The 27,385-nt window shown below is 40.0% G+C and overlaps 1 protein-coding gene across 3 annotated transcripts; it reads right to left on the bottom strand.

The window, feature by feature from the left end:
• Window positions 1-2,516: 2,516 nt before the first annotated feature.
• On the bottom strand, window positions 2,517-23,828 carry PGBD1 (piggyBac transposable element derived 1). Of its 3 annotated transcripts, none has more exons than XM_025383221.1 (7): window positions 23,440-23,828; window positions 21,159-21,613; window positions 19,692-19,848; window positions 18,237-18,325; window positions 8,232-8,361; window positions 7,186-7,282; window positions 2,517-4,340 (listed from the first exon to the last, which is right to left on the bottom strand). In XM_025383221.1, the coding sequence occupies exons 2-7, from the start codon at window positions 21,552-21,554 to the stop codon at window positions 2,780-2,782; spliced, it is 2,430 nt and encodes an 809-aa protein (XP_025239006.1). In that variant the 5' UTR covers window positions 21,555-21,613; window positions 23,440-23,828; the 3' UTR covers window positions 2,517-2,779. The 3 variants fall into 3 exon arrangements, with proteins under 3 accessions (XP_025239006.1, XP_025239007.1, XP_025239008.1); XM_025383222.1 differs by having other exon boundaries at window positions 21,159-21,593; XM_025383223.1 differs by lacking the exon at window positions 23,440-23,828 and having other exon boundaries at window positions 21,159-21,652.
• Window positions 23,829-27,385: the final 3,557 nt, after the last annotated feature.

The raw sequence follows: 27,385 nt of genomic DNA, 5'->3' as shown, positions 1-27,385 counted from the left end.
AGTAACAAAGGTGTTGACCTCTCCTGCAGTGTGATCTTTTTTGGGTTTTATAGAGAGAAGAACAAAAGGAATAAAAACTAGAAGGAAAAAACCATAAAACAAATCGGCGCTCAATATTGGCGGCAAGGATTACACCACTTACTAACTATATGACTTATAAAATGCCACTTAACCTATGTTTGTTTTCTCATGCATAGAATGGGGATATTAACTTAATATTTGTAAAACTCTTAGAACAGTCATATGTAGCAAATGCTACAAGTTTTTGTTCAATTTATATGTGGGTGTGAAATAGGAGTCATCCAAAATTGTTCTCCTGTATCCAACTTTATCTAACCTAGGAGACCTGACATGGATCAGTGATTCTCACTTAGAATTACGTTCAGCTGGGAATAACAAATACCCCTACCCCATCCCCAGTAACAATGAATTCACCAAGATAGAAGGTTTTTGCCCTCACATGTAAATCTCAGCCGTAGGCAATTTTCAAGACCCTATTCCAGTCTTCAGGGAATCAGGTTCCTTCCAGCTTACTTCACTTCCTGGGCAGGTGCTGGTGCGTACAGCATGGGCCGGTTCTGCTCCAGTCTTAGGGTATCACTCCCCATTTTCCTTGGGCTCCACATTTACTTCTCAACTGTAGAGTGGCATATTGAGCACCATGGAGCGCGTGGGTTAGGTTCAGAGAGTTAATCTGCCCAAGGTTACATGGCTGAAATTCAAAGACTTTCTGGTGCCAAGACGCACATACAGTCCACTATTTATGCTTTTTCATAACATACTGTTTCTATCTTCTGCATAGCTGATGCTCAGTTTTGCTCTTCAGAACTTTCACAGTCATTGTTTGGAGACAGGTGTGGGGAGGGGGAGGGTCAAGGAAGGGTTTGGTGAGCAGTCAAGCAACATCACAGAACTGTGGTCTGAATGATGGCAAAGAGGTTGAATGGTGTGAATAGATTCAAGAGGTATTAGAGATGAGTGGTAGAAGAGGGTGACAGGTAACATTTAGGTGTCTTGTTTGATACCTGGGTGGTCAGTGATTAATATTATTTACATAATTATGGAACCCTGGAGAAGAGAAAAGCAGATTTAGAATGTGGGAGATATAAAGTGCAGCCTTTGATAACTGCCAAGTGGGGATGGCTAGAGGGCTCTAAACATCAGGGCAGACATGAAAGTCAAATAAGAAGTTATTCTGTAACTATTTCCTGCCTATATTAGCAATTACTATCTGCACCACTCACTCATCATTTAACTAAAACCTGCACTCTATTAATACCCTTTTGTGGGTAGGTACTTAACCAGACACTTCATCATTTAAAAGTAGAAACCAACCCACCCTGGTGATGTATTTCACAAAGAATATCAGATCAATTACAGGAAGTAATGAACTTATATTTTCTTTGAACATCTTGCATGGAATAGGTGAATCTGTGACATTACGCATGGCTTACACTTTCACCAGTCATCCACATAATAAACACACCTGTTGAAAGAATTCAAACCTGACCACTTGCCTTCCAGCCAGGAAAGGGACTGTAAATATTAGGATATGAAAGAAAGGCAAGGAGCTGTTGTGGCTACAGCCCACAGAAATGAGGTGGAGCCTGTCTTCTCTACCCTCCAGACTAATCCACCAATACTAGACTTCAACACTAAGGAGTCACAGTCCGTATCATTCACTTTTCCAAGTGTTTCTCCTTCAGTTACCTATCACTGATGACCTTAAGCCTAGATATCTAATCAGGTGATTTCAACATGGTCTTTATGTTGACTTTATGCCTATCTTTTCCTTAACTCTCCCGGTTACTTATTATCCTGATTTGCTTCATGTTTCCTTGATTTTCTTTACTCTCCTGACTTCTGCTGCCTCACACCATCACCACAGGATACACCTATCATTTCAATATTTGAAGGCACTGCTTCACCTCTGGTTTTTCCTTTATAGCATTCTCCTTTAATATCCATGCCTGACCCTTCTCACTTACACACAATCCAATCCAGTTTTACACCAATGCTAAGGTTTTCAGTCTCCTACCACCTATGTTTTGTTTAGACCATTCTTACTTCATAAGCTGTGTCACTAGTTTGAACTATGGAGTCAGCATCATTCTATGGTTACTATGACATTGCTTGCATCTTAAAAATGGCCGTCTTCAGAGAATTTTTTTTAAGAGGTAGGATTTCATTCTTTAAATGCACAAAATAGCCGGGCATGGTGGCTCACGCCTGTAATCCCAGCACTTTGGGAGGCCAAGGTGGGCAGATCACGAGGTCAGGAGATCAAGACCATCCTGGCCAACATGGTGAAACCCCATCTCTACTAAAAATACAAAAGTTAGCTGGACATGGCAGCACGTGGCTGTAATCCCAGCTACTCGGGAGGCTGAGGCAGGAGAATTGCTTGAACCAGGATGTCGGAGGTTGCAGTGAGCCAAGATAGTGCCACTGCACTCCAGCCTGGCCACAGAGTGAGACTGTGTCTCAAAAAATAAATAAATGAACGCATAAAATAGTCAATTGAACAAATAAAGGATTTCCCATGTCTGACACAAAATTTGACATAGAGAAAAGTACTACAGTTCAACATTTTCACAGATAATTTTTAACATTGTTACAATAGTCCTTGAAACTCTATATAAATGTCTGACTTTTAAAAGTATTAAATTATTTAATAACTTCATTACATATATCAGATTTACTTCGGGAGGGTACAACAGCATGTACAATTATTTTTCTATGTCTTATTAATGTCTGCACTATGTCCATTTTATGTGCCTTAATCTGACAGATCAGCGTTGTGTTCCAAGTAGAAATGTGCAACAAATCTCCGAAAATCCAAGGGGTCTAGGGAAGCACCTGGGTTACAGGCTCTGTGTAGTTGCCATGCATTGTTCATGGCTACATCAATCATGTAGCTTACCAAAATTGAGTACCATTTCTTGCTTCTTATCCTCACCCTATACTTTGAAATAATTTGATCCATTTTAGCTACACCTTCCTTGCATTCATCATACACTTTTACTATGGATGGTTGACTTATCTGAGGGATTTCCTCATCATCAGCATCACAATAACTTATCTCATTGACTGGTTCTATGCCCACAGCATTGGAACACAGACTGATAATGCCATCCCCATACCAACGACATAAAATTATCTCATTGTTTTCTTCTACTTGGAAATCAAAATACCCTCTCTTCATTTTTTTCATATGTTCTACATTCATAAGGGGACATTTTTCAGTCCTGTTCTCACGAATTGTTCCTGTTGCCCTCACCCCCTTCTTCTTCAAGGCTGACAACAATTTGATACTTGTAAAGAAGCTATCAAAACACAGGTGATAGGGATACTGACCTCTCTCTAAAAGAACATCAGCAAAGTTCATTACTAGATTTCCACCTAACCCAAGGTCAAGATCCTCATCTACCTTCATAGTTGATTGTTCTTGATAGGGCTCAAACCAAACCAGATATCCCTGTGTGGTTGTACCACACCAAATTTTATATCCAATTCGAACAGGCTTTCCATTCAGGAATTGGTCACTATCAAAGCATTCACACATTGACTTATCAAAGCAATAGTATTCTTCCAGGGGAGCATACAAGAGGAAATTTTTATTCATTTGTTTTATGAGAGGTCTCAACTTTGTAAACTTATCTTTTTGGTCTAGGTGGCCATTATCTGCAAAGTGCAGGTTTGAGAAAATCAATTCAAATCTGTCCCTTCTGATTGCATCTCTAACCAGGTTCTGATTGGTGTCAGAGATTTCCCAATACATTCCCCTTCTAGGATGCCTCATAAATCCACTCAAAAGTAGGACACCAAACACACACCTCATTTCCTGAACTGTGACTTCCAAGCTGACATTTTTCTGAGAAGCATAATTATTGGTTTCATTGACAATTAAGTTGAATGTTTCATCATCAAAAAATAATTCAAAAAGCTCTACTGGGTTCAACTTTTCACTCTTGAGATTCAAAAGTCCAGAATCTAGTGCTGACCAGCTTGGAAAGTTGGGTTTAATGTCTCTTTTGGTCCAACTCTTTTCTGGGAAACAAGACACCTTTGACTTCTTTTGAGCAGGCTGGATCTCAGGCTCATTATCTTTTTCCACATCTGAGTCACCAGAGAATGAGAGACCTTGGAGCAGTTCACTCACTCGAGCTTTGTCTTTTCTTCTCCCTTTTCGGGTAATGTCTCCTGCAGCATATTCCAAGGATGAGATGTGCATCCGGGCCCACAGATCACCTGGGTGACGGTCCTTCAGAGTGTTCAAATGTGTAACTGTCCTTTCAGCAGGGATAGGAGTACTACAAGGAATATGGGGTGCACACTCTCTGGGAAAGAAAAAAAGAACATGTTATAAAAATCCTCAATCATATTCTCTCACACAAGATAAATCTGCTGAAGCTTAAATCTTTCGTGGCTTGGGGTGGGGAGGAGATACTTACTTATTTCTCTTTTGTTTCCATGGGAAGGACTTTGGCTAGATTGAACATTTCTAGCCTCTCTCCACCTCTTACTCACTCCTCAGGATGGAACTAACTCTTGAGCCTGGGAGAAAGAACTGGGTATCCTTGGTACACCCCTCTCTCTGTCCTCTTTAGGAGCAGGATGCAGACATCCCATGCTCCTTGGTGCCCCAAGTTGCATTGAGAAGACCTATGCAGAGGGACATCTGCTACATTCCTCCTCTGCCAGTACAAGCCTATTTAGCTCTGCCTTTAAGCCGTTTTTATCCGGTCTAACTTCTGTAAGAAACTGAGGTTTCCAGAACCATCTATTTCACTCCTGCGACCCTGTCAATTGGTTCTGAACCTGAACATGAAAAAAAGGTTATTATTTACCAGGTCTCCTCATACCTCTCACAGAATTTCTGAATATGGAAGGACTTAGCCCCTGCTAGTTCTATATTCATCTGATGGACATACTCCTCTGGGGAAGAACAAATGAAACTCAACTCTCAACTCATTGCACTTGGACTGATTTTTATCAGGTCTACAAGGAAGTAGGCTAAAGTTACAAAGATGAAATTTTTTTTTTTTTTTTTTTTTTTTGAGACAGAATCTAGCTCTGTCACCCAGGCTGGAGTACAGTGGCATGATTTCAGCTCACTGCCACCTCCGCCTCCCATGTTCAAGCGATTCTCCTGCCTCAGCCTCCCGAGTAGCTGGGACTACAGGCACGTGCCACCATGCCCAGCTAATTTTTGTATTTTTAGTACAGACAGGGTTTCACTGTGTTGGCCAGGCTGGTCTCAAACTCCTGACCTCGTGATCCACTCACCTTGGCCTCCCAAAGTGCTGGGATTACAAGTGTGAGCCACTACGCCTGGCTGAAAAGTATTATTTTACACAAACTTTTTAATTTTTAGATATGTGCATTCCTTGATCACACTGAGTCTTTCTACTGTTGACATCTAAACTCTAATAGCTACAGTGCATTAAGCCCAATATTGTGAGGGAAGGAAATGGGAGTGAGAAATGGGAAAAAAAAGTGAGCTAAGAAAGTGGGGTGGAGGTGAGGAGGGGGACTCGAAGCAGGGCAGGGGGCTAGACCTTTGATACCATGGTTAAGCTACTGCACCAAACCTGAAATAGCCTACCTTCAGACTTTTTGTTGTATGAATATCTTTATTCTTATAGGCACTGTGAATTACCTGATAGTTGCCTGATAATAAATGTACCTCAAAGACACAACAACAGATTCCTATTCTCCAGTTGTATAACTCTGCTCTAAGTTACTGAACATCATTTCTCTTCCTTTAGCGGAGGCTGGCTCAGTCTTCACTAATCTTAATGCAAAATTTCACTTCTCTTCTTAAGCTTTAAGACATTTCTACTTTAGCTGAGATTTAGCTCCCAGTTTCTCTAAGTTGAACAAATGTCAATAAGGAAAATTCATACCCCCTTCTCCGCTCTTTAGCCAAGTATCCCACCTTGCTTCCTCTTTTCTCAAGTCTCTGAGGATCAAATGGCCTCACCAGAAGCCAACCCTCTGCTTGTGATTTGCTCCCTCTCTTTCTGCAATCCTGAGAAGCCTCGGAATGTTGGGCATTCCCGAGGCTTCTCCACCTTGTTCCATTTCTTCAGAAGTTTCTTGATTTGCATAGGAGTATGTGTTACAAGTTCATTCATTCCCACAACCAGCACTTATGAAGTGCCCACCACTGTCATTCATTTCCACTTCATCAGCTAACTTTCCTTTTGACCTATACCTTGTTCAGGTCTAATGGCGGTTGAAAATACAGGTTAAGGCCGGGCGCGGTGGCTCACGCCTGTAATCCCAGCACTTTGGGAGGCCGAGGCGGGCGGATCACGAGGTCAGGAGATCGAGACCATCCTGGCTAACACGGTGAAACCCCGTCTCTACTAAAAATGCAAAAAATTAGCCGGGCGAGGCGGCGGGCGCCTGTAGACCCAGCTACTCAGGAGGCTGAGGCAGGAGAATGGCGTGAACCCGGGAGGCGGAGCTTGCAGTGAGCCGAGATCGCGCCACTGCACTCCAGCCTGGGCGACTAAGCGAGACTCTGTCTCAAAAAAAAAAAAAAAAAAAAAAAAAGAAAATACAGGTTAATTTTCCCTTATCTGAAATGCTTGGGGCCAGAAGATTTTTGAATGTTGGATTTTTTCAGATTTTGGAATATTTGCATTATACCAGTTGGGCATCCCTAACCAAAGATCCGAAATCCAAAACGCTCCAATGAGCATTTCCTTTGAGCATCATGCTGGTGCTCAAAACAGCTCAGAGTTTGGAACATTTCAGATTTGGAATGCTCAAGCTGTACCCTGCTTGTCCTCTTCTGCTCTGACATTTCTTTCTTAACTGTCATGGCAGCTTCATCTGTAGCCCTCACTCTTGTTAAATTATCTGCCTTCTGGCTTCTCTATAGCTCCACAGAAATGTAAGGGAGCCCAGGGAAGGGTAATCAAGGACAGACTGGATGAGGATAGGCTTCTTGGAGGGAACTGAGTGTCAACTGAAGGTTTTGTATATTTATTGCATATTGAACATTTTGAATAGGTCACTTTCTTGGCATGGACCTTCTATGACCACAGAAGTGAGTGGCAGTCATCATATCTTATTCCAGGGAAGCAGGCTTTTGACCAATTGGTTTCTCTGATTCCATTCCAGTTTCTTATATCTGTAGGATTTGATTCACTGAGGACCATGGACACTCACCTGTTGGGCTTTCCTGAGGCTTCTCCACTTTGTTCCATTTCTTCAGAAGTTTCTTGCTTTGCATTAAACAATGTATCTTTAGTTACAATTTCTTCAGCTAAAATATAGTATTAATGATTTAAATGTCATCTGTTCTGTTAAGTTAAAAAAAAAAAAAAAAAAAAAAAAAAAAACAAACTTCCAAGGTAGGGAACAGATGTGCCAAATCAAACAAACAAAAAATCATATTGGTGTTTCAAGGGTGCACAGTTTCAGCAATCCTACAAAATGTGGCATGGGATGGGAAAATGGTAAGAAAGGTTAATTAAGGCAACAAAGCCCAGCTGGACAGAGATCCCAACAGGGCAGAGCACATTTCAAGAAAATTAGGCTGGGTGCTTTGGAAGGCTGAGGTGGGAGGACTGCTTCAGGCCAGGAGTTCAAGACCAGCCTGGGCAACAAAGCAAGCCTCCGTGTCTACAGAAAATTACCTGGGTGTAGCCCCAGCTGTTTAGAAGGCTGAAGTGGGAGGACTGCTTGAGCCCAGGAGTTTGAGACTGCAGTGAACTATCATCATGCCACTGTGCTCCAGCATGGGCAACAGAGTGAGACCCCATCTCTAAAAAAAACTAAAAAAGTAAAATAAACATGAACCGTAGTGTTCTTAGAGAGTGAAGACGACCTCCTCTGAGGTAAAGACAAGATCAGACAGAGGTGTTCGTGGGGCTTCCAAGTATGAAGGGAAATCTGAAAGACAAGTTATATGGAATCCTCGATAGGGAAGAAAAAAGGGGAAAAGGATACAAAGGAGTCACTGAAGGCAACAGGGAACTCGAAGGGATGATCAGAGAAGATAACCACAAGAATCAGTAAGCTGATTAGCAACAGAAGAAAATGTGATTGGGAAGGATGCAAGGTGATAAGGCCTAGGAGAAGTCTGGAGGCACAGGCTAGAAGAAGGGAATGGAAGGTTGTGGAAGGAAACGTGGGCTCCCAAGGGCCAAGCCGGGGTGAGTGAAGGGAAAATGAGAGTCCAGACAGGGGTCCAGTCAGAGGCCTGGCCTTACTCATCAGACTGAGGCTTGTAACTGTCTTCTGAGCTGAGTTCCCACAGAGGTTCCTCCGAGCCAGACTCAGATGTGGCCACTTCTCTGTAGCAAGGGCCTGGGCTGTTTCTTCCTCAGTCTTCACCAATGTCTAAAAAGTCAAAAAAAGAAAATAGCCTCTTTGTTTTCACATGGTTAAGGAATCCAGTTGTGAAGGGTGTTGAATACCACACTGCAGACCAGTAGTTCCAGCCCCTCAGGGCATTAAGTAAATTTGTGGGAATCTTTCTGGTTATAACAATGAAGTCCACCACCACTCCAAGCCAATGCCATTCAGAGGGTGAGGCCAGAGATGCTAGGCATCTTGCAATATGTGGGACAGTCCCACACTACAAATAATTCTTCCACATCCTGCGGACTTTTGAGTGTCCTCCTGAATCAAACCTACAATCAATACAAATCAGCTGCACTGAAACATAGGAATCCTAAGAGTTTTTATAGGATGATACTGAAAAAAAAAAATCAAGTGATTCAAGAAAGTTAGAGAAGGAAGCTTACATAGATTAAAGACATTGTCACAAAAGTTGACTCACTTAGATTATTCTACACAGTTTTACAGCATTTTCTATGTATTTGGTTGAACAGCACTTCAATATAATATTGCAGTTATAACAAACACAATTAAACTGACTACAAATACATAATGGAGTTTTCAGACTCCTTTAAACAGACTTGGAATCTAACGTAAATGCAGAAATCTCACTAAATTTCATGAACAAAGATTGTTTAAAAACATTTCAAAGCTAGTAATGATATTTAGGCTAGAAAAATCACACACTGAAATTATTTATTTTGGAAACTGTCTGAGATTTTCTATCTCTCTGACACTGTTCCAAAAGGCTACCACACGGTTTCATAAACCTCTTGATTTTCTCTCATTTTCCAATCTACTTTCTCTTTCTTGTTGCCTGAAAAAGGATACAGTGCCAGTCTTTTACAGAATGAATGTCCGTTTTGACAAGGAGGGAGTTTCAAGACAGAAGATATTTTCTCTTTAACTCATCATCACCGTATCCCAAACTACAAACAGATAATTATTTTGATAATAAAAGGCAAAGCCCACCTCATTTAAACATAGGCATACCTCAGAGATATTGCAGGTCCAGACCGCCACAATAAAGCAAGCCACATAAATTTCTTGGCTTTCGAGTGCATGTGAAAGTTATGTTTACACTATACTATGTAGTCTATTAATTGTAGATAAGCATTATATCTAAAAAAAGTATATATCTTAATTTAAAAATACTTTATTGCTAAAAAATGCTATTAAGCATCTGAGCCTTCAGAGAGTTATAATCTTTTTGCTGGTAGAGGGCCTTCCTGCGATGTTGGAGGCTGCTGACCAGTGTGGTGGTTGCTGAAGGTTTCGGTGGCTGTGGCAATTTCTTAAAATAAGACAACAGTAACGTTGGCCACCTTGATTGACTCTTCTTTCACAAAAGATTTCTGTGTAGCATGCGATGTTGTTTGATAGCATTTTACCCACAGTAGAACAGCTTTCAAAATTGTAGTCAATCATCTCAAACCTGCTGCTGCTTTATCAACTAAGTTTATTTAATATTCTAAATCCTTTGTTGTCATTTCAACAATGCTTCACCAGGAGTAGATTCAATTTCAAACCATTTTCTTTGCTCATCCATAAGAAGTAACTTATCTGTTCAAGTTTTATCATGAGATGGTAGCAATTCAGTCACATCTTCAGGTTCCACTTCTAATACCAGTCCTTTCCACCACATCTGTGGCTACATTATCCACTGAAGTCCTAAATCTCTCAAAGACAACTATGAGTGTTGGAACCAATTTCTTCCAAACTCCTGTTAATGTTGGTATTTTTACCTCCTCCCTTGAATCACAAATGTTCTTACTGGCATCTAGAATGATGAATCCTTTTCAGAAGGTTTTTAATTTACTTTGCCCAGATCCATCACTATCTGTGGAATCACTATCTATGGCAGCTATAGCCTTACAAAATGTATTTCTCAAAAAATAAGACTTGAAAGTCAAAATTACTCCTTGATCCATGGGTTACAGAATGTGTATTGTACTGGAAGGCTTGAAAACATTAATTTTCCTTGTACCTGTCCTTCAGAGCTCTTGTGTGACTAGGTGCTCTGTGAATAAGCAGTAATATTTTCAAAGAATTTTTTTTTAGTACTATGTCTCAAGAGTAGGCTTAAAATATTCAGTAAACTATGCTGTAAACAGATGTGCTATCATCCAGGCTTTGTTGTTCCATTTCTAGAGCACAGGCAGAGTAGGTTTAGCCTAATTCTTATGGACCCTAGGATTTTCAGAATGATAAACGAACACTGGCTTCAACTTTAAAGTCGCCAACTGCATAAGCCCTTAACAAGTCAGCCTGTCCTTTGAAGCTTTGAAGCCAGGCATTGACTTCTCCTCTCTAGCAATCAAAGTCTTAGATGGCATCTTATTCCAATATAAGGTTGTTTCATCTACACTGAAAATCTGTTGTTTAGTGTAGCCATCTCATTAGTGATTTTAGCTAGATTTGAATAACCTGCTGCAGCATCTACATCAGCACTTGTTGCTGATGCATTTTATGGAGATGGCTTCTTCCTTACACCTCATGAACCAACCTCTGCTAGCTTCCAATTCTTCTTCCATAGCTTCCTCACCTCTCTCAGCCTTCACAGAATTGAAGAGAGTAAGAGATGTGCTCTGGATTAGCCTTTGGCTTAAGGCAATGCTGCGTCTGGTGTGATCTTCTATCCAAACCACTCAAACTTTTTCCATATCAGCGAAAAGTTTTTTGCTTTCTTATCATCTGTATATTCACCAGCACTTTTCATTTCCTTCAAGAACATTTCCTTTGCATTCACAACTTGCCTGTTTGGCACAAGAGGCCTCCTAGCTTTTGGCCTATCTCAGCTTTCAACATGCCTTCCTTACTATGCTTAATCACTTCTAGCTTTTGATTTAACTAACTGAGAGACATGTGACTCTTCTTTTCACTTGAACATATAGAGGTCACTGTAGTAGTATTACTATAAATGGTTTCATTTCAATATTATTGTGTCTCGGGACATAGCAAGGACCAAGGAAAGGAAAAGAGATGGGGGAACAGCTGGTCAATGGAGCAGTCAGGACACATACAATGTTTATCGATTAGGTTTGCCATCTTAAATGGGCATGGTTTGTGGCACACCAAAACAAATTCAATAGCAACATCAAAAATAACTGATCACAGATCACCATGACAGATATAAAAATAAAGTTTGAAACACTGCAAGAATTACCAAAATGTGACATACAAAGTAAGCACACGCTGTTAGAAAAAATGGTGCTGACAGACTTGTTCCACACAGAGTCATCACAAACTTTCAATACTGCAAAGCACAATAAAGTGAAACACAATAAAGTGAAACACAATAAAGGAGGTATATCTGTAATATCACACCTCCTTATTTTCTCCCTTTTTATCTGTCCACAATTTGTTTTGTAACTTATATTGCCTTCCTACAGCTCTCGTAACAAAGTACCACAACCTCAATAGCAGAAAACAACAGAATTATATTCTCTCATGGCTCTGGAGGCTAGAAATCCAAAATCAATATATCAGCAGGGCCATGTTATCTTTGAGAGATCTATGGGAGGCCTGGTGCGGTGGTTCATGCCTGTAATCCCAGCACTTTGGGAGGCCAAGGTGGGCGGATGACTAGGTCAGGAGATAAGACCATCCTGGCCAACACGGTGAAACCCTGTCTCTACTAAAAATACAAAAATTAGCTGGGCGTGGTGGTGCGTGCCTTTAATCTCAGCTATTTTAGAGCTGAGGCAGGAGAATCGCTTGAACCAGGGAGTCAGAGGTTGCAGTGAGCTGAGATCACACCACTGCACTCCAGCCTGGCAACAGAGCAAGACTCTGTCTCAAAAAGAAAAAAAAAAAAGAAAAGAAAAGAAAAGAAAACAAAGTTCTATGAGATAATTTTCCATGTCTCTTTCCAAGTTTTTAGTGTTTGTCAGTAATTCTTGGTGTTCCTCGGCTTGCAGATGTGTTACACAAATCTTTGCCTCAGTCATTACATGGCATTCTCCCTGTGTGTGTTTTCACTTGGGCATTTTTCGTTCTTTTTTTTTCAACCCCTTGGTAAATTTGCAAATACAGACTTCTTAGAAGAATACGAGTCATTAGATTTAGGGCTCATGACATGAATTTTTTTTCTGATTTTTGTGAAGAATGTCATTGGTATTTTGATAGTGATTACACTGAATCTGTAAATTGTTTTGGGAAGTAATTTTAATAATATAAATTCTAATAATTTATATTATTTTAACAATATAAATTCTTCCAATCCATGAGCATGAAATATCTTTCCATTGTTCTTGTGTCCTCTTCAATTTGTTCCATGAGAGTTTTAGTTTTCCTTATATGTCTTTCACTCCTTTAGTATTTAAATACTAAATTATAAATTATAAAATACTAAAAAATATTAAATACCTAGGGAATTTAAACACTAAATTTAACTTAATTTGGTGTTTAAATTTTTAGTATTTGAATTCCCTAAGTATTTTACATTTTTTGTAGCTATTGTAAATGCGATTATTTTCTTGATTTCTATTTCAGATTGCTCACTATTGGAGTATATAAATGCTACTAATTTTTGAGTAGTGATTTTTTATCCTGCAACTTTACTTAGTTTATCAGCACTAACAGTTTTTTTTTGGTGTAGTCTTCAGGTTTTTCTAGGTGTAAGATTATATCATCTGCAAACAGACTAACCTGACTTTTTGCTATCCAGTTTGGATGCCATTTATTTCTTTCTCTTGTGTAACTGCTCTGGCCAGGACTTTGGGTATTATGTTGAACAACAGTGGTGAGAGTGGGCATCCTTGTCTTGTTCCAGTCCTTAGAGAAAAGGCCTTCAGTTTGATGTTAGCTGTGGGTTTGTCATATATGGCCCTAATTTTGACGTATGTTCCTTTTATACCAATTTTGACAAGGGTTTTTTATCAAAAAGCAATGAATTTTATCAAATGCTTTTCAGCATCTATTGAAATAATAATATGGTTTTTGTTCCTGATATTAATGTGATATATCACATTTATTGATTGGCATATGTTGAATCATCCTTGCATCCCTGGAGTGAATCCCACTTGATCATGGTGAATGATCTTTTTAATGTGTTGTTGAATTCAGTTTGCTTGTGTTTCACTGAGACTTTTTGCACCTATGCTCATCAGTGATATTGGTCTGTAGTTTTCTTTTTATCTTGTATCCTAGTCTGGTTTTAGTGTCAGGGTAATCCTGGCCTCCTAGAATGAATTTGGAAGTAGTACCTCTTCTTCAATTTTTTTTTTTTTTTGAAGAGTTTGAATAGGATTGGTATCAGTTCTTTTTTAAATGTTTAGAATTTGGCAGGGAAGCCAACAGCTCCTGGGCTTTTCTTTGAAAAAGTTTTCTTTGAAAACTTTTTGTTACAGATTCTATCTCGTTACTTGTTATTGGTTTGCTGAGGTTTTCTATTTCTTCATGGTCCAATCTTAGTAGTTGGCATGTATCTAGGAATTTATCCATTTCTTCTAGGTTTTCAAATTTATTGTCATATAGTTGTTCATAAGAGTCTCTAATAGTTCTTTGTATTTCTGAGGTCTCAGCTGTTACGTCTTTTTCATTTCTGATTTTATTCATTTGGGTCTTCTCCTTTTTTGTTTGTCTAGCTAAAGGCTTGATTTTGTTTACCTTTTCGAAAAATCCAACTTCTTGTTTCACTGTTCTTCTGGGTTTTTCTTTTTTTTTTTTTTTTTTTGTCTCAATTTCAGTTATTTCTGCTCTAATCCTTATTATTTGTTTCCTTCTACTAATTTCGGGTTTAGTCAGTTGTTGTTCTTCTAGTTCCTTGAGGTGTATCATTAGGTTGTTCATTTGATGTATTTTTACTTTTTTAATATAGGTGTTTATTGCTATAAATTTCCTTCTTAGTACTGCTTTTGCTGTATCCCACAAATTTTGTTATGTCACATTTTTTATTTTCATTAGTTTCAAGACATTTTTAGATTTCCTTTTTAATTTCTTCCCTGACAAATTAGTTGTTCAGAAGCATGCTATTTAATTTCCATGCGTTTGTGTAGTTTCCAAGGTTTTTCTTGTTATTGCTTTCTAGTTTTATTCCACTGTGATTAGAAAAGATACTTGATATGATTTATAGTTTTAAAAAATTTGTTCAGATTTGTTTGTGGCCTAAGATATGGTTTATTCTTAAGAATGTTCCACGTGCTGATGAAAAGAATGTGCATTCTGTAGCAGTTGAGTGACATGTTCAGTAAATATCAGTTAGGCTTATTAGATCTAGTATGTAGTTTAATTCCACTGTTTCTTTGTTGACTTTCTATCTGGATGATGTGTCAATTACTGAGAATGGGGTAATTAAAATCTCCTACTATTATTGTATCGCAGTCTAGCTCTCCTTTTAGATCTATTAATGTTTTCTTTATATACTGGGGAGCTCTGGTGTTACATGCATAGGTATTTATAATTATTATATACAGCCGGGCACGGTGTCTCATGCCTGTAATCCCAGCACTTTGGGAGGTCAAGGTGGGCAGACTGCTTGGGGCCAGAAGTTCAAGGCCATCCTGGGCAACATGGTAAAAACCCAGGTGTATAAAAAATACAAAGAATTATCCAGGCATGGTGGCACACACCTGTGGTCCCAGCTACTTGGGAGGCTGAGGTGGGAGGATCACTTGAGCTCGGGAGACAGAGGTTGCAGTGAGCTGAGATGATACCACTGCACTCCAGCCTCAGTGAAAGCGAGACCCTATCTCAAACAACAACAACAAAAACCCTCTGTGGCTAAGTGATTTTCTCTTATAGTATGCCTTCATTTGTTGCTATTTTTAGTGTGTTTATTATAGGTTTTTGCATTGCGGTTATCATGAGGCTTACAAAGAAGACCTTTAGATATAATAAGTTATTTTAAAGAGATGACAACTTATCTTAGATCCCAAATACAAGAGTAGAAACAAAGGCAGAAACACACAGAAAAAAATTATATGCTTTAATTCCATTCCTCTAGATTTTGACTTTTTACTGTCTCAATTTATATCTTTATATTACCTATCTCTTGACAGGTTGCTAGCTATTATTGTTTGTTTTGTTTTAAAGATATGGTCTTACTCTGTCTCCTGTCTCCAGGTACAGCGTCAGGGTCTTACCATGTTGCCCAGGCTGGTCTCAAACTCCTTGTCTCAAGTGATCCTCCCACTTCAGCCTCCCAAAGAACTGGGTTTACAGGCATGAGCCACTGTGTCCAGTCCTATTATTGTTTTTGATAGGTATGTCTTGGGACTTCACAGTACAGTTGTGAGTATATTGTATGCTACTATTATAGTAATAAAGTATTCTGGGTTTGTCCATGTACTTAATTTTATCAGTGACTTTTATGCCTTCAAAAGTTTTCTTTTTGCATATTAGTCTTCTTTCCTTTTAGATTAAGAATTATTTAGCATTTCTTGTAAGATGTGTCTGGTGGTGGTGTACTCTCTCAGCTTTTGTTTGTCTAGGAAACACTTTCTCCACCATAAATGAAAGATAATTCTGTTGGGTACAATATTCTTGAATGTCAGTTTTTTTCTTGGAGTACTTTGAAAACGTCATTCCACCTTCTCCTGGCCTATATGATTGCCATTGAGAAGTCTGTTGCCAGATGAGGTGCAGCGTTTGTTTCTTTTCTCTTGCTGTTTTTAAGATCCTCTCTTTTTCCTTGAGAGTTGAGAGTTTGATTATTATATGCCTTGTAGTAGTCTTAATTGGGATGATTCTGTTCAGTGTTCTCAGATCTTCCTGTACCTGGACATTTATATCTTTCTCAAGTTTTGTGAAGATTTTTGTTATTATTTCTCTATTTTTTTTAATTTATTTTAATTTTTTGAGATGGAGTCTTGCTCTTGTTGCCCAGGCTGGAGTGCAATGGCATGATCTTAGCTCACTGCAACCTCCATCTCCCAGGTTCAAGCGCTTCTCCTGCCTCAGTCTCCCAAGTAGCTGGGATTACAGGTGCCTGCCACCACACCTGGATAATTTTTTTTTTGTATTTTTTGTAGAGACAGGGTTTTGCCATGTTGGCCAGGCTGGTCTCGAACTCCTGACCTCACGATCCACCCGCCTCAGCCTCCCAAAGTGTTGGGATTACAGGCGTGAGCCATCGCGCCTGGCCTATTCTTTCTTTTAATAGATACAGGGTCTTGCTGTGTTACTCAGGCTGGTCTCGAACTCCTGGCCTCAAGCAATCCTCCTGCCATGGCCTCCCAAAGTGCTGGGATTACAGGTGAGAGTCACTGCACCTGGCCTATTGTTATTCCTTTGAATAAGCTTTCTATTCTTGCTCTTGCTCAGATCCAAGAGCAGGCTGTTTAAAGGATGGCTGCCTCTAACGTTTGGTCCCCTTGCACACACTTGATTCTCCATCATTCCACTTTCTGTCATGAGCTAAAGCAGCATGAGATCCTCACCAGACAGGCTGATGATCTTGGACTTCCCAGGTTGCAGAACTTTGAGCTAAACAAACCTCTTTTTAAAATAAATTACCCATTCTCAGGAATTCTGTTATCAGCAACACAAAATGGACTAAGACAGAGTCTATTTCCAAATCAGGTCACATTCACAGGTACTTGGGGTTAGGATTTTCACATATCTTTTAGAGGGACATAATTCAATTTATAACATCTAAGCCCTACTTCAATTAAGGGCCCCACTTTCTCTGTCTAGTCTTGTATTATCTGACTCAATACTAGTTTCATTCTACTGTCCACCTACACCATTGCCCTTTGATTTTCTTGGACTTCTGATCTTATTCCTCCTTCATTTGAACTTACTAATGATACTTCAGTGCAAACACCTGACTATGTTATTTCCTAGTTATAATCACATGAAGCACTTGCATTTTGAAACACTACTTTTTTTTTTTTTAATACTTTATGTTCTAGGGTACATGGTAGGTTTGTTACATATGTACACATGTGCCATGTTGGTGTGCTGTACCCATTAACTCGTTATTTACATTAGATATATCTCCTAATGCTATCCCTCCCCCCTCCCCCTACCCCACAACAGGCCCCGGTGTGCGATGCTCCCCTTCCTGTGTCCAAGTGTTCTCATTGTTCAATTCCTACCTACTGAAACGCTACTTTTAAAATAAGTAACTTTTTTGTTTCTACATTATACCATTATATTACATTTAAGGGAATTATGTTGATTTTCAGAATGTGCGTGAGTACGTTTTATTTTCTAGACACTTCTTCTCAGGAAGTATTTGTTAATAATACGAGGCACTGGGTCTGATAGAATTAAAAATCAATTAGAAGCCATAGAAGAGGACTGAGCAAGTGTCTTGAGGAAACTGATGTGGCAGCGATATTAAGAGGACTTAAATGAGAGACTTATTTATTTATTTTTTTTTGTAAATGAATGACTAGGAAAATGAATGAACCACTGATAAGAAAAAAACAAAACAAAACAAAACAAAAAACCAGAGTCCATTTTGTGAAGAAGATGTTAAGTATTACCTTGGATATATAGAATTTCCATTATTATCACCAAGCATTAATTGCATATGTGCTGAATATAAAGTAGTGTGAGAAAGGGCCCTTGTTCTAAAGCTGGGGAGATAAACCAGAGACTTCAAAAGAGAAAATATCAGTTACTCAACATCAAATGAGTGGAGCACTTTCTGAAACCAGGAGCCTCACTCCACCCCTCACTCCCATGCCTTGAGATTTGGACATGCCTCCTAAACAATGAAATGAGACAATGGCATGTAATCAATACAAGCTCCTTGAATGATGCAACACACTTTGTGATATTCTGTGACAAGGTGAAGGCAGAGGGACTATGCCACCTGAATGGCTCTCGGGATGATGAGTGTGAGCCAAGAGAAGGGCAAGGAACATGGAATGAAGGAGAAAGACCACTACTGACATTCCTACAAGCTTCGGCATCCTACTTACCTGGGACCTGACTGGGTTAAACACAGGCACTGCAGCCTTGTCTCTGGGGCTTTTTTCCTGGAGATGAGCTGATCCGTGGGGAACAGGCCCTGTAGAGGGAGAAGGTAAGAGTCCTAAATGAGACATGATGGCCTTCAGGGTACCCTTCTTGGAGACTCAGCCTTTTCCCCCAAATGTGATGTTTGTGAAACATTCAAGAACTAAGATGTAGATTTTACTGTGTGAGAAAGAGCATCACAACTGCTTTCATTCTGTCAGAAATTCTAAAATTCTACAGCTTTAGGGTCTCTCACGCAAAAAATGGAGTGGGATTTATGAACTCATAAGGTGTTTTATAGTCATTCACTTTTACATAAAGAAAAAATAAAAATCATAGATAAAAATAAAGGGGAGGAAGAAGCTGGTGATAAAGGAAGGATCAAGGAGAGAACACAGAGGCAAAAGAAAGGATGTGGAGAGTAGAGAGATGAGACAGAGGGGAAACAGGAAAGCAGAAGAAAGGAAGATAAAGAGACAGAAAAATAAAGATATTAAAGAAAAGTAGAGAAGAGATGTTAGCCATGAACTAGAAAAACTGTTAGGAGGTACTGATCCCAAAGAACCAACAATAATCAAAACGGCGATGATGACTGCACAATGCCAGCCACTGTGCTGTTACTTTAAAAGATTATTTCCAATCCTCAAAATGATCAAGAAGGTCCAAATTATTGCTGCCAAAATCCTAGGCACACTCAGAAGAATCACAGCTGAGTGCAGAGTACACACAGAGATCAAACAGATAATTGTTGACTAATTGAATGACCTATTAAATGACTTGCCTAGGTCACACAGTTGGCAGTTGGCAGATGGCAGAGTACAAAATTATCAAATGAAGAGCACATGTGGTAATTCCAACCCAAAATATAAAACAGAACATCACTTTTCTTTGCTCTGCTTTTCTTTGCTTCCGTAATGGACCACTATGGAATCTTTGTATTGCTGTTGTTTCATTTCTAGAAGGAATAAAGTTTGCTGGAAAAAAAACAGCCTTGCCCCAATTCACTTTTACTATTATATGTACTTGTCCACAACACATACATACTAAATAAACCAGCTTAAAAAGCACAGTGTAAAATAAAGCAGGTCTTTAAAACTTTGTCCAGATATAGGGTTAGACAAAAAAATAAAACTTGATGTTGGTCAAAGGGTACAAACTTGCAGTTATAAGATGAATAAGCTCTGAAGACCTATGTACAGAATGGCCACTATAGTTAGTAATAATGTATTGTATATTTGAAATTTCATGGGAGTAGATCTTAGGAATTCTTACCACAGACACATAAAAGGTAACTGTGAGATATGTAAGTTAGCTTGTGGTAATCATTTCACAGTGTATACAAACTTGAGGACAAGAAGGCTGTGCAAGTGTCAGTGGCCAGCTCCCAGTGTCCTCACTAAACTCACTCTAGCACTCACCACTCACTTCTTGGGGGTTCTCTTGAGGAAGCGGTGGAGGTTCACACTTCAGAGTGGTTACCCCAGGCAGGAGCTGGAGGCTCGAACATTCCAAAGAGACTCCTTGATATTCTGTCACCATTGGGCACATGTCCTGTCCCTGAATATAGACAGAGGCCTGGAAACAAAAGATTTATTTTGAAAAGGCATGCATATATGGACTGCATGCTAAGAGCCAGGCACTGTTCTATATGCTGAGGATACAGCAGCAAACAAAGCAGAAAAGATAGGCAAAGGATCCCAGCCCAGAAAAACAAAAACAACAAACACTGGTCAAAGTTTAACGAGGAACAGGATATGTATACCAACTCAAAATGTCTCCCACAGATTACTTAGTAATTACATAGGGGGAAATGGTAACTTTCTACTGGAGAAATTTGACAGGTACCACCATAACCTCATCAGTAATGAGACAAATCATCACTACGCACCTCCTGAAGTGATGCACTGAGAACACAACATTACCTCTGTGGTATTCTAGCCAAAATGTGCAGCCTGAATCTGACCACGAGAAATTATAGGACAAACTCAAATTGAGAGATATTCTCCAAAAAAACTAGCTGTACTATTCAAAAATAACAATGTCATGACAAAGAAAGACAGCAGCTACTCCAGATTCACAAAGACCAGAGATATGGCAACTAACTGCAATATGTGATGCTGGCTCGTATCCTGAATCAGAGGAAAATTTTCATAAAGAACATTATTAGGATAACATGGCAAAATACGAATAAAGACTAAGGTTATATGACAGTATCATAATTTTAATTTCCCTAAACTTGATTTTTGTATTCTGGTTATACAACAGAATGTCCTCACTCTTCAGAAATCCACACTGAATGGCCGGTGCAGTGGCTCACGCCTGTAATCCCAACACTTTAGGAGGCCAAGGCAGCATGGTAACTTGAGGCCAGGCGTTCAAGATCAGCCTGGGCAATACAGCAAAACCCCACCCCCTCTACAAAAAATTAAAGATAAATTAGCCAGGCATGGTGGCACGCACCTGTAGCCTCATCTACTCAGGAGCCTTCCACCACTGCAGTTCAAGACCGCAATGAGGCTATGATTGTACCACTGCACTCCAGCCTGGGCAACAGTGAGGTAAAGGGATATAGTGTTTGCAACTAACTCTCAAATGGTTTGAGGAAAAAAAAAATACTGCATGTGTGTATGTATGTATGTGTGTGTATACATGTACATATGCATATTGGGGGGGAATGCACTTCCTTGCACAAGTGTGTACACAACAATGGGACTTCATGAAACAGATGTTAACAACTGGCAAATCTGGATGAAGAGTTTACAGGAGTTCTTTATTCTTCTAATACTTCTATAAATTAGAAGTTATTTCAAAATAAAAAGTTAAAAATAAACTGATACATGTCCCCCTGTTCTTCTCCCGCACCACCACACACATTTTCTTCCCACCTGTTGTCCTGTGTCTCCACTTCCTGTCTCTAGATTCTCCAGCACTGTCACTGCCTCCTCTCCACTCTCCAGAGGATATGTCTTCACACAGGGCTGGAGCTCCTTGGGCAGGATGGTCAGGAACTGCTCCAGCACCAGCAGTTCCATTATCTGTTCCTTGGTGTGCATCTCGGGTCTCAGCCATTGATGACAAAGTTCTCGGAGTTGGGCCAGAGCTTCCTGGGGTCCATGAGCCTCCTGGTAGCTGAACTGCCGAAAGCGCAGGCGGCAAATCTCCTGAGTGTGGGAGCTGCCCTCCTGTGAGTTGCACACCTGCTCCCAGGTGGGATCTTCCTCCTTCACTTTCACAAGGCCATCTTCATTTTCAGGAGCAGAGCATGGCAAAGCTTCATACATGTTGAGTTTAGAGGCTAAAGCTTCACTTAGCTTGGGGGTCTGTGTTCAGAAATAGAGATCTGAGGCATAAGAACTGATCAGCAACACACAAATTCTAAGATCTTCAAAACTGTATGTAATCTACTTATATTTTTGTACCCACTGTAGGTAATGCTCAAAAGCTGAGCCTACTTGCTTCTATTTATCAGTGAAATGAATCAGAAGTATATTTTGAACTAGTACTAAAGGGTCTGAGTCCAGAGGTAAGGGATGTAGGATATGAAGGAAGAAGCGTTAGCAATAAGAATGCTCAAGTAGCTTGCACTTTAGCTGGGGAGAAGGGATCATTTTACCCATTGAGGAGGCAGATGGCTGCCTTCATGGGCAAATAATACAGTCTCAAAGGTCATCTATATCTGTGTAACTCTCACTGAATATTCCACTTTAAATGTAGGTGTAATAGACTGTTTCCAAAGTCTCCCATCCTCAAACACCTTTTGTGATGAGATTTTGCCACTGTTCTCATCAAGGGGTGGAGTCTATTTTTCCTTCCCTTGAATCTGTTCTGGCCTATGACTTGCTTTGACCAATGGAATACGGCAGAAATGACACTGTAAGAGAGAGAGTGCTGCTGTAGCTCTTGGCTCACTGCCATAAGACTGCCATGCTGTGAGAGGCCCAAGCTAGCTAGACAGAGGTCACGTGGATGAGAACCAAAATGACCAAGCTAAAACCCAGCCGGGCCTAGTGCTCAAATAATTCACCAGCTGAATGCAGCTCTATTAGTAACTCCAGGTGAGACCAGTAGAACTACCCAGTCAACCTGCAGAATCCTGAGGAACAATAAGCTGAGCTTGTTTTCAGCCACTAAGTTTAGAGTTTGATTTTTGATGCAACAACACATAACTGAAACAGTAGAAATGCATCAAGTTCTTTTCTTCCCTCTCTTCGTTTTTTCCTTTGTGATCTCCTTAGTCACACTTTCAATATATCTCTGTTCCCAAGAAGACTCAAATCTTTGGCTCCAGCTTGCTTTTTGCACTCCAAACCCACATCTTGAAATGCCAGCAGCTGTGGGCTTCTCCTGCACTATAATTTCAACAGATCTCAAACTAAGATCAGAGTTCCTCAAAGCTGCATTCACTCTGTATTTCTCCATTTCTACTGGCATCACCATCATCTTCCATGCATTCAGTCTTTTAAACAGCCTCTATATACAATCAGTGAATCAAGTCAATTCTTAAAAACGCCTCTTGCAGCCATTCTTTCCTTATTATTTTACTATCATTTTCATTCACTGTCACAATAATGTTATGGTATTCCTGCCCAATTCCCCGCTTCTATGGTCACTGGATTAATATTCCCTAAAGCACAATTCTGACCATATTCAACATACCTTACACACACATAAACACATACAAAGTTTTCATTAAACTCGTTGAAGTAAACCCAAACTCCCCAGGATCTAATCTTTACTGGATTTTGCTGATTTGTTTGTCACTCAATAAACATTTGTGGAGCATCTCATTGTTTTCCAGGCGTAAAGCTAACTCTGGAATAAAAGACTTAGTTCCTACTTTCAAGAAAGCCATGGTCTTCCCAAATTCCTTATCTCACTGCCATGCTAAGTACTCAATTTTTTTTCCACCCACTCTATACAGTCAGGACCCCCTTCTAAGGGTAAATTCCCAAGGGCCAGCGCAAATGTTCTATGTGAAACCTTCCCTGGCCACCCCTAACCCTAACATATAGACAGGAAAAGTAAGCCACACAGGTAGAGATGGGTGTTCCCATGGAAAACCTTCATCTCCTCCATCTCGTATTACAGATCACCCAGCCCATCCCCACCGGGGTTCTTGAGGACAGGAGTTTATCTCTGCATAGACTCTACAAGCCCGGCACGTACCTGGTATTCAACAAATACTGATGGACTTCTTCACGAATGCACGTAAAGCACCTGAGATGCCAGCAGCCAGCACCCTCAGGCGCACCCCAGAATGTATTTTTCTGAGATTACACCCAGCATCTAGCACCGCGCCAGGCACTGAATACCTGCGTGTCTAATTGTTGATTAATGGACCAAAAGTTCAGGAACGCGCACAACAAAGACGTAGCCGACCTCGTGAAAGGCTCCCGAGGGAGCGCAGAGGCCCGGGGCTGCCCAGTCGAGAGCGCCGGTTTCCCCAGAGCCCAGGCCGTGCTACTGGCGGGCTGGCGGGGCTGATGGGTGTCGCCGGCGCCTCCGGCAGCTGGGCCGGCACAAAAGCTTCTCCACTCGCCGCGCCCGCAGCCGAGCGGCGGAGTCTGGCGGGTTCCTTGCCTCTCTAGGAGCACGGCCGCTCGTCTCTCTGGTGATCCGGGAGGACCCCCACTGCCACCTCCCGCCCCGCCCAGGTCGCTCTCCGCTGCCGGACCTCAGGCCCATCCGGACGGTGCAAGCATGCCCCACATTTATGTACATCATTTCAATTAAAAACCAACAGAGTGGTAAATGTCTGTCTTCGGGGTCATCACTGGTTAGGAGGCGAAACAGATCAATTAAAAGACCATTATAGTAAGCTGTACAAATTATTTTCTTTAAGTATACATAATATACGTACAATAAAAAAGTCAAGTTGCAGAAGGACCATAAAACGAAAAGTGTCCCACTCTTTAGAGTTAACCATTGTATTTCGTGCATATTTATCTAGGACACTACCTGTCACACAGTAGCACGTAATAAACATTTTGTTTAGTGAATAAGCATTTATACATTTTAAAACACTTATGGTATCATAATGTAATTTTGCACCTTAGCTCTTTTCGGTTAAGACAGCTTGGAGATCTTCACAGATCAGCTTATTCTTTAGCAGCTAAGTAATATTGTATGGGTGTTCCATAATTTACTTAACTATCCTATTGATGCATACTTAGGTTATATTTTTTCTTTAAAAGCCATGCTAGAGGGAACATCATTCAATACCTTTACATTCTTTTAAGAATGTATTTCTAGGATAAATGCCACATATTAGAACTGATCAGCCAAAGGACATATGCATTTAAAATGTTGATATGCAAGTTCCCTATTTGATTTTTAAGGGCACTTCTGTTTAAGAGTAAAAGGAGACTTTAGTAGAAAAATCAGTAAAGGATATGAATGTTACTATACACAAAACAAGGTAAGTGACAAATTAACATGTGAAAAGATGTTCAATAGTAAAAATATAAAACACTCTTTTAAAAACAGACCCATTATTTATTCATTTACCCACTGAGTTTTGGCAATTATGAATAAAGCTGCTATAAACATCTGTTTATAAGAAAACAAGAAAAAAGAAAAAGAAAACAAGAAAAAAATGAAATAAATGAGCTATCAAGGCATGAAAAGGCATGGAGAAAATTTTAGTGCATACTAGAAAGTGAAAGAATCCAGTCTGAAAAGCTACATATTGTACGATTTCAGCAACAAGTTGAGTATCCCTTATCTGAAATGCTTGGGGCCAGAAGTGTTTCCAATTTCAGATTTTGGAATATATACATACATTATGAAATATCTTAGGGATGAGGCCCAAGTCTAAACATGAAATTCATTTGTTTCATATATACCTTACTCACATAGAGCTAATTTTATACAGTTTAAATAATTTTGTACATGAAACAAAGTCTTTTTTTTGAGATTGAGTCTTGCTCTGTTGCCCAGACTGGAGCGCAGAGGCACAATTTTGACTCACCGCAACCTCCGCCTCCGGGGTTCAAGCAATTCTCGTGCCTCAGCCTCCCGAGCAGCTGGGACTACAGGTGCGTGCCACCACACCCGGCTAATTTTTATATTTTTAGCAAAGATGGGGTTTAGCCATGTTGGCCAGGCTGGTCTCAAACGCCTCACCTCAGGTGAGGAGCCTTGGCCTCCCAAAGTGCTGGAATTACAGGCTTGAGCCGCTGTGCCTGGCCGAAACAGTCTTGACTGCATTTTGTCTATGACCTGTCACATGAGGTCAGGCGTGAAATTTTGCACTTGTGGCATCATATTGGTGCTGAAAAGTTTCACATTGTAACGTGTTTTGGATTTTCAGATTGGGGTACTCCACCTGTATACATGACATCCTGGAAAAGGCAACACTATAAAGACTGTAGAAAGGTCAGTGGTTGCTAGGGGCTGGAGAAAGGGAGGGATGCATAATAGGTAAGACAGAGAGGATTTTTAGGGCAATGAAACTACAATGGTGGACACATTATTATGTATTTGTCCAGACCCATAAAATGTACAATACCAAGAGTGAACCCTAATGTAAACTATGGTCTTTGGGTGATAATATGTCAATGTAGGTTCATCAATTGTAACAAATGTCACCCTGGGACGGGATGTTGATAATAGGGGAGGGTATACATGAATGGGAGCAGTGGGTATATGAGAAATTTTTGTATCTTTCTCTCAATTTTGCTGAGAACTTAAAACTGCTCTAAAAAGTAGTCTATTAAAAAAAGCAATCCATTTTGTATGTATCAGTTGTCAAATATTCAAAAGAATAATTCCCAGAGTTTATCTGGGTATAGAAAATTGGGCATTATCACAGTCTGCTAACAAGGTATCCAAATTAGTATAACTTTTCTGGAGGGCATTCTGGCAAATACATCAAAAGCCTTAGAAAATATGCCTACTTTCTGCCTCATTGATTCTCATTATGGGAACTGAACAAAGAAAAAAATTTTGTAAGTAGGCAAAGTTGTATTTCCAAGAATGTTCACTGAAAAATTGTTTATGGTGATCAAAGTGTAAATGACGTAAATGATTAACACTGGAGACATATACCACAGAATATTGCACAGCTTATATGGAAAATTACCTTCCACGAAGACTTTTAATGATTAGCATGTCTTAATCGGGGATTTGTTTGAAACCTTTATTAGAAGGAAACAGTATTCTATGGACTCCCAAGACCAGGATATATATGGATTGCAGAGGCTGAGGGCTGAAGTTGCCACACCTGATTCATGGGATTCCCACTTCAGGAGTCCGCTTCATTTTTTGTTTCTCAGTTTGTCTCGATTTGGTTTGGTTTTTATGTGGCCACAAAAATTGTTCCAGTGTGTGCTTGTGTCCTCTATTTTTCTATGTATATTTTAGACAGGGTCCTGTTCTGTTGCCCAGGCTAGACTACAGTGGTGCAATCATGGTTCACTGCAGCCTTGACCTCCTGGACTTGAATAAGCCTCCCATCTCTGCCTCCCAAGTAGCTAGGACTACAGGTGTGCACCACCAACCTAGCTAATTTTTTTCTTATTTGTAGAGATGGGGTTTCGTCATGTTGCCCAGGCTGGTCTCCAACTCCTGGGTCCAAGTGATCCTCCCATCTGGGCCTCTCAATGTGTTGGGATTACAGGAATGAGCTACTACACCTAGCCTCCAACTCTATATTACTTTTGGGTTCATATGCCTAATAAACATTAATCAGAATCTGTGATCCAATGTCAAATTCCTATGGGCATCTAAAGCCTGGCTTGAGGGTCCCTTCCTGATCCAATCATCAGTGGTGGGGGACAGGTCACATGGCAGGCTGCACAGTCAGGATTATGGCAGGAGTGGATTAGAATGGGGTGTGAGGATAGGTAAATTGACTATCCTGTCTGTTACACATAAAAATTGTTCATGACATAAAGTCCAGTGAGAAAAGTCAATTGTTTATATGTGAAAAAGATCAGTTATCTACAAATCTACATTAAGAGGTTATATCTGTACCATGAACAAGATGATTTGCTTTCTTTACATTTTTCAAGTTTTTAAAACAATGGATATGAACTTCTATCAGGTATAAATTAATAATTGATGAAGATATTAATACAGACAATTAGGGTTATTTTTTCCCTTTCCTATT

Source organism: Theropithecus gelada, chromosome 4, assembly GCF_003255815.1.
Source record: "Theropithecus gelada isolate Dixy chromosome 4, Tgel_1.0, whole genome shotgun sequence".
Classification (NCBI taxonomy): domain Eukaryota; kingdom Metazoa; phylum Chordata; class Mammalia; order Primates; family Cercopithecidae; genus Theropithecus; species Theropithecus gelada.
The sequence above is the reverse complement of the archived record's forward strand: the minus strand, read 5'-3'. Positions and strand labels throughout refer to the sequence as shown.

Bases quoted from the DNA above. Each gene is read 5' to 3' on its own strand.
- PGBD1 (XM_025383221.1), bottom strand. From the start codon at position 21,554: ATGTATGAAGCTTTGCCATGCTCTGCTCCTGAAAATGAAGATGGCCTT. The intron at 18,326-19,691 runs GTGAGTGCTAGA...CTCCCTCTACAG, and splicing joins GAACCCCCAAGAAGTGAGTG to GGCCTGTTCCCCACGGATCA. The intron at 4,341-7,185 runs GTGAGTGTCCAT...TTTCTTTCCCAG, and splicing joins GCCTCAGGAAAGCCCAACAG to AGAGTGTGCACCCCATATTC.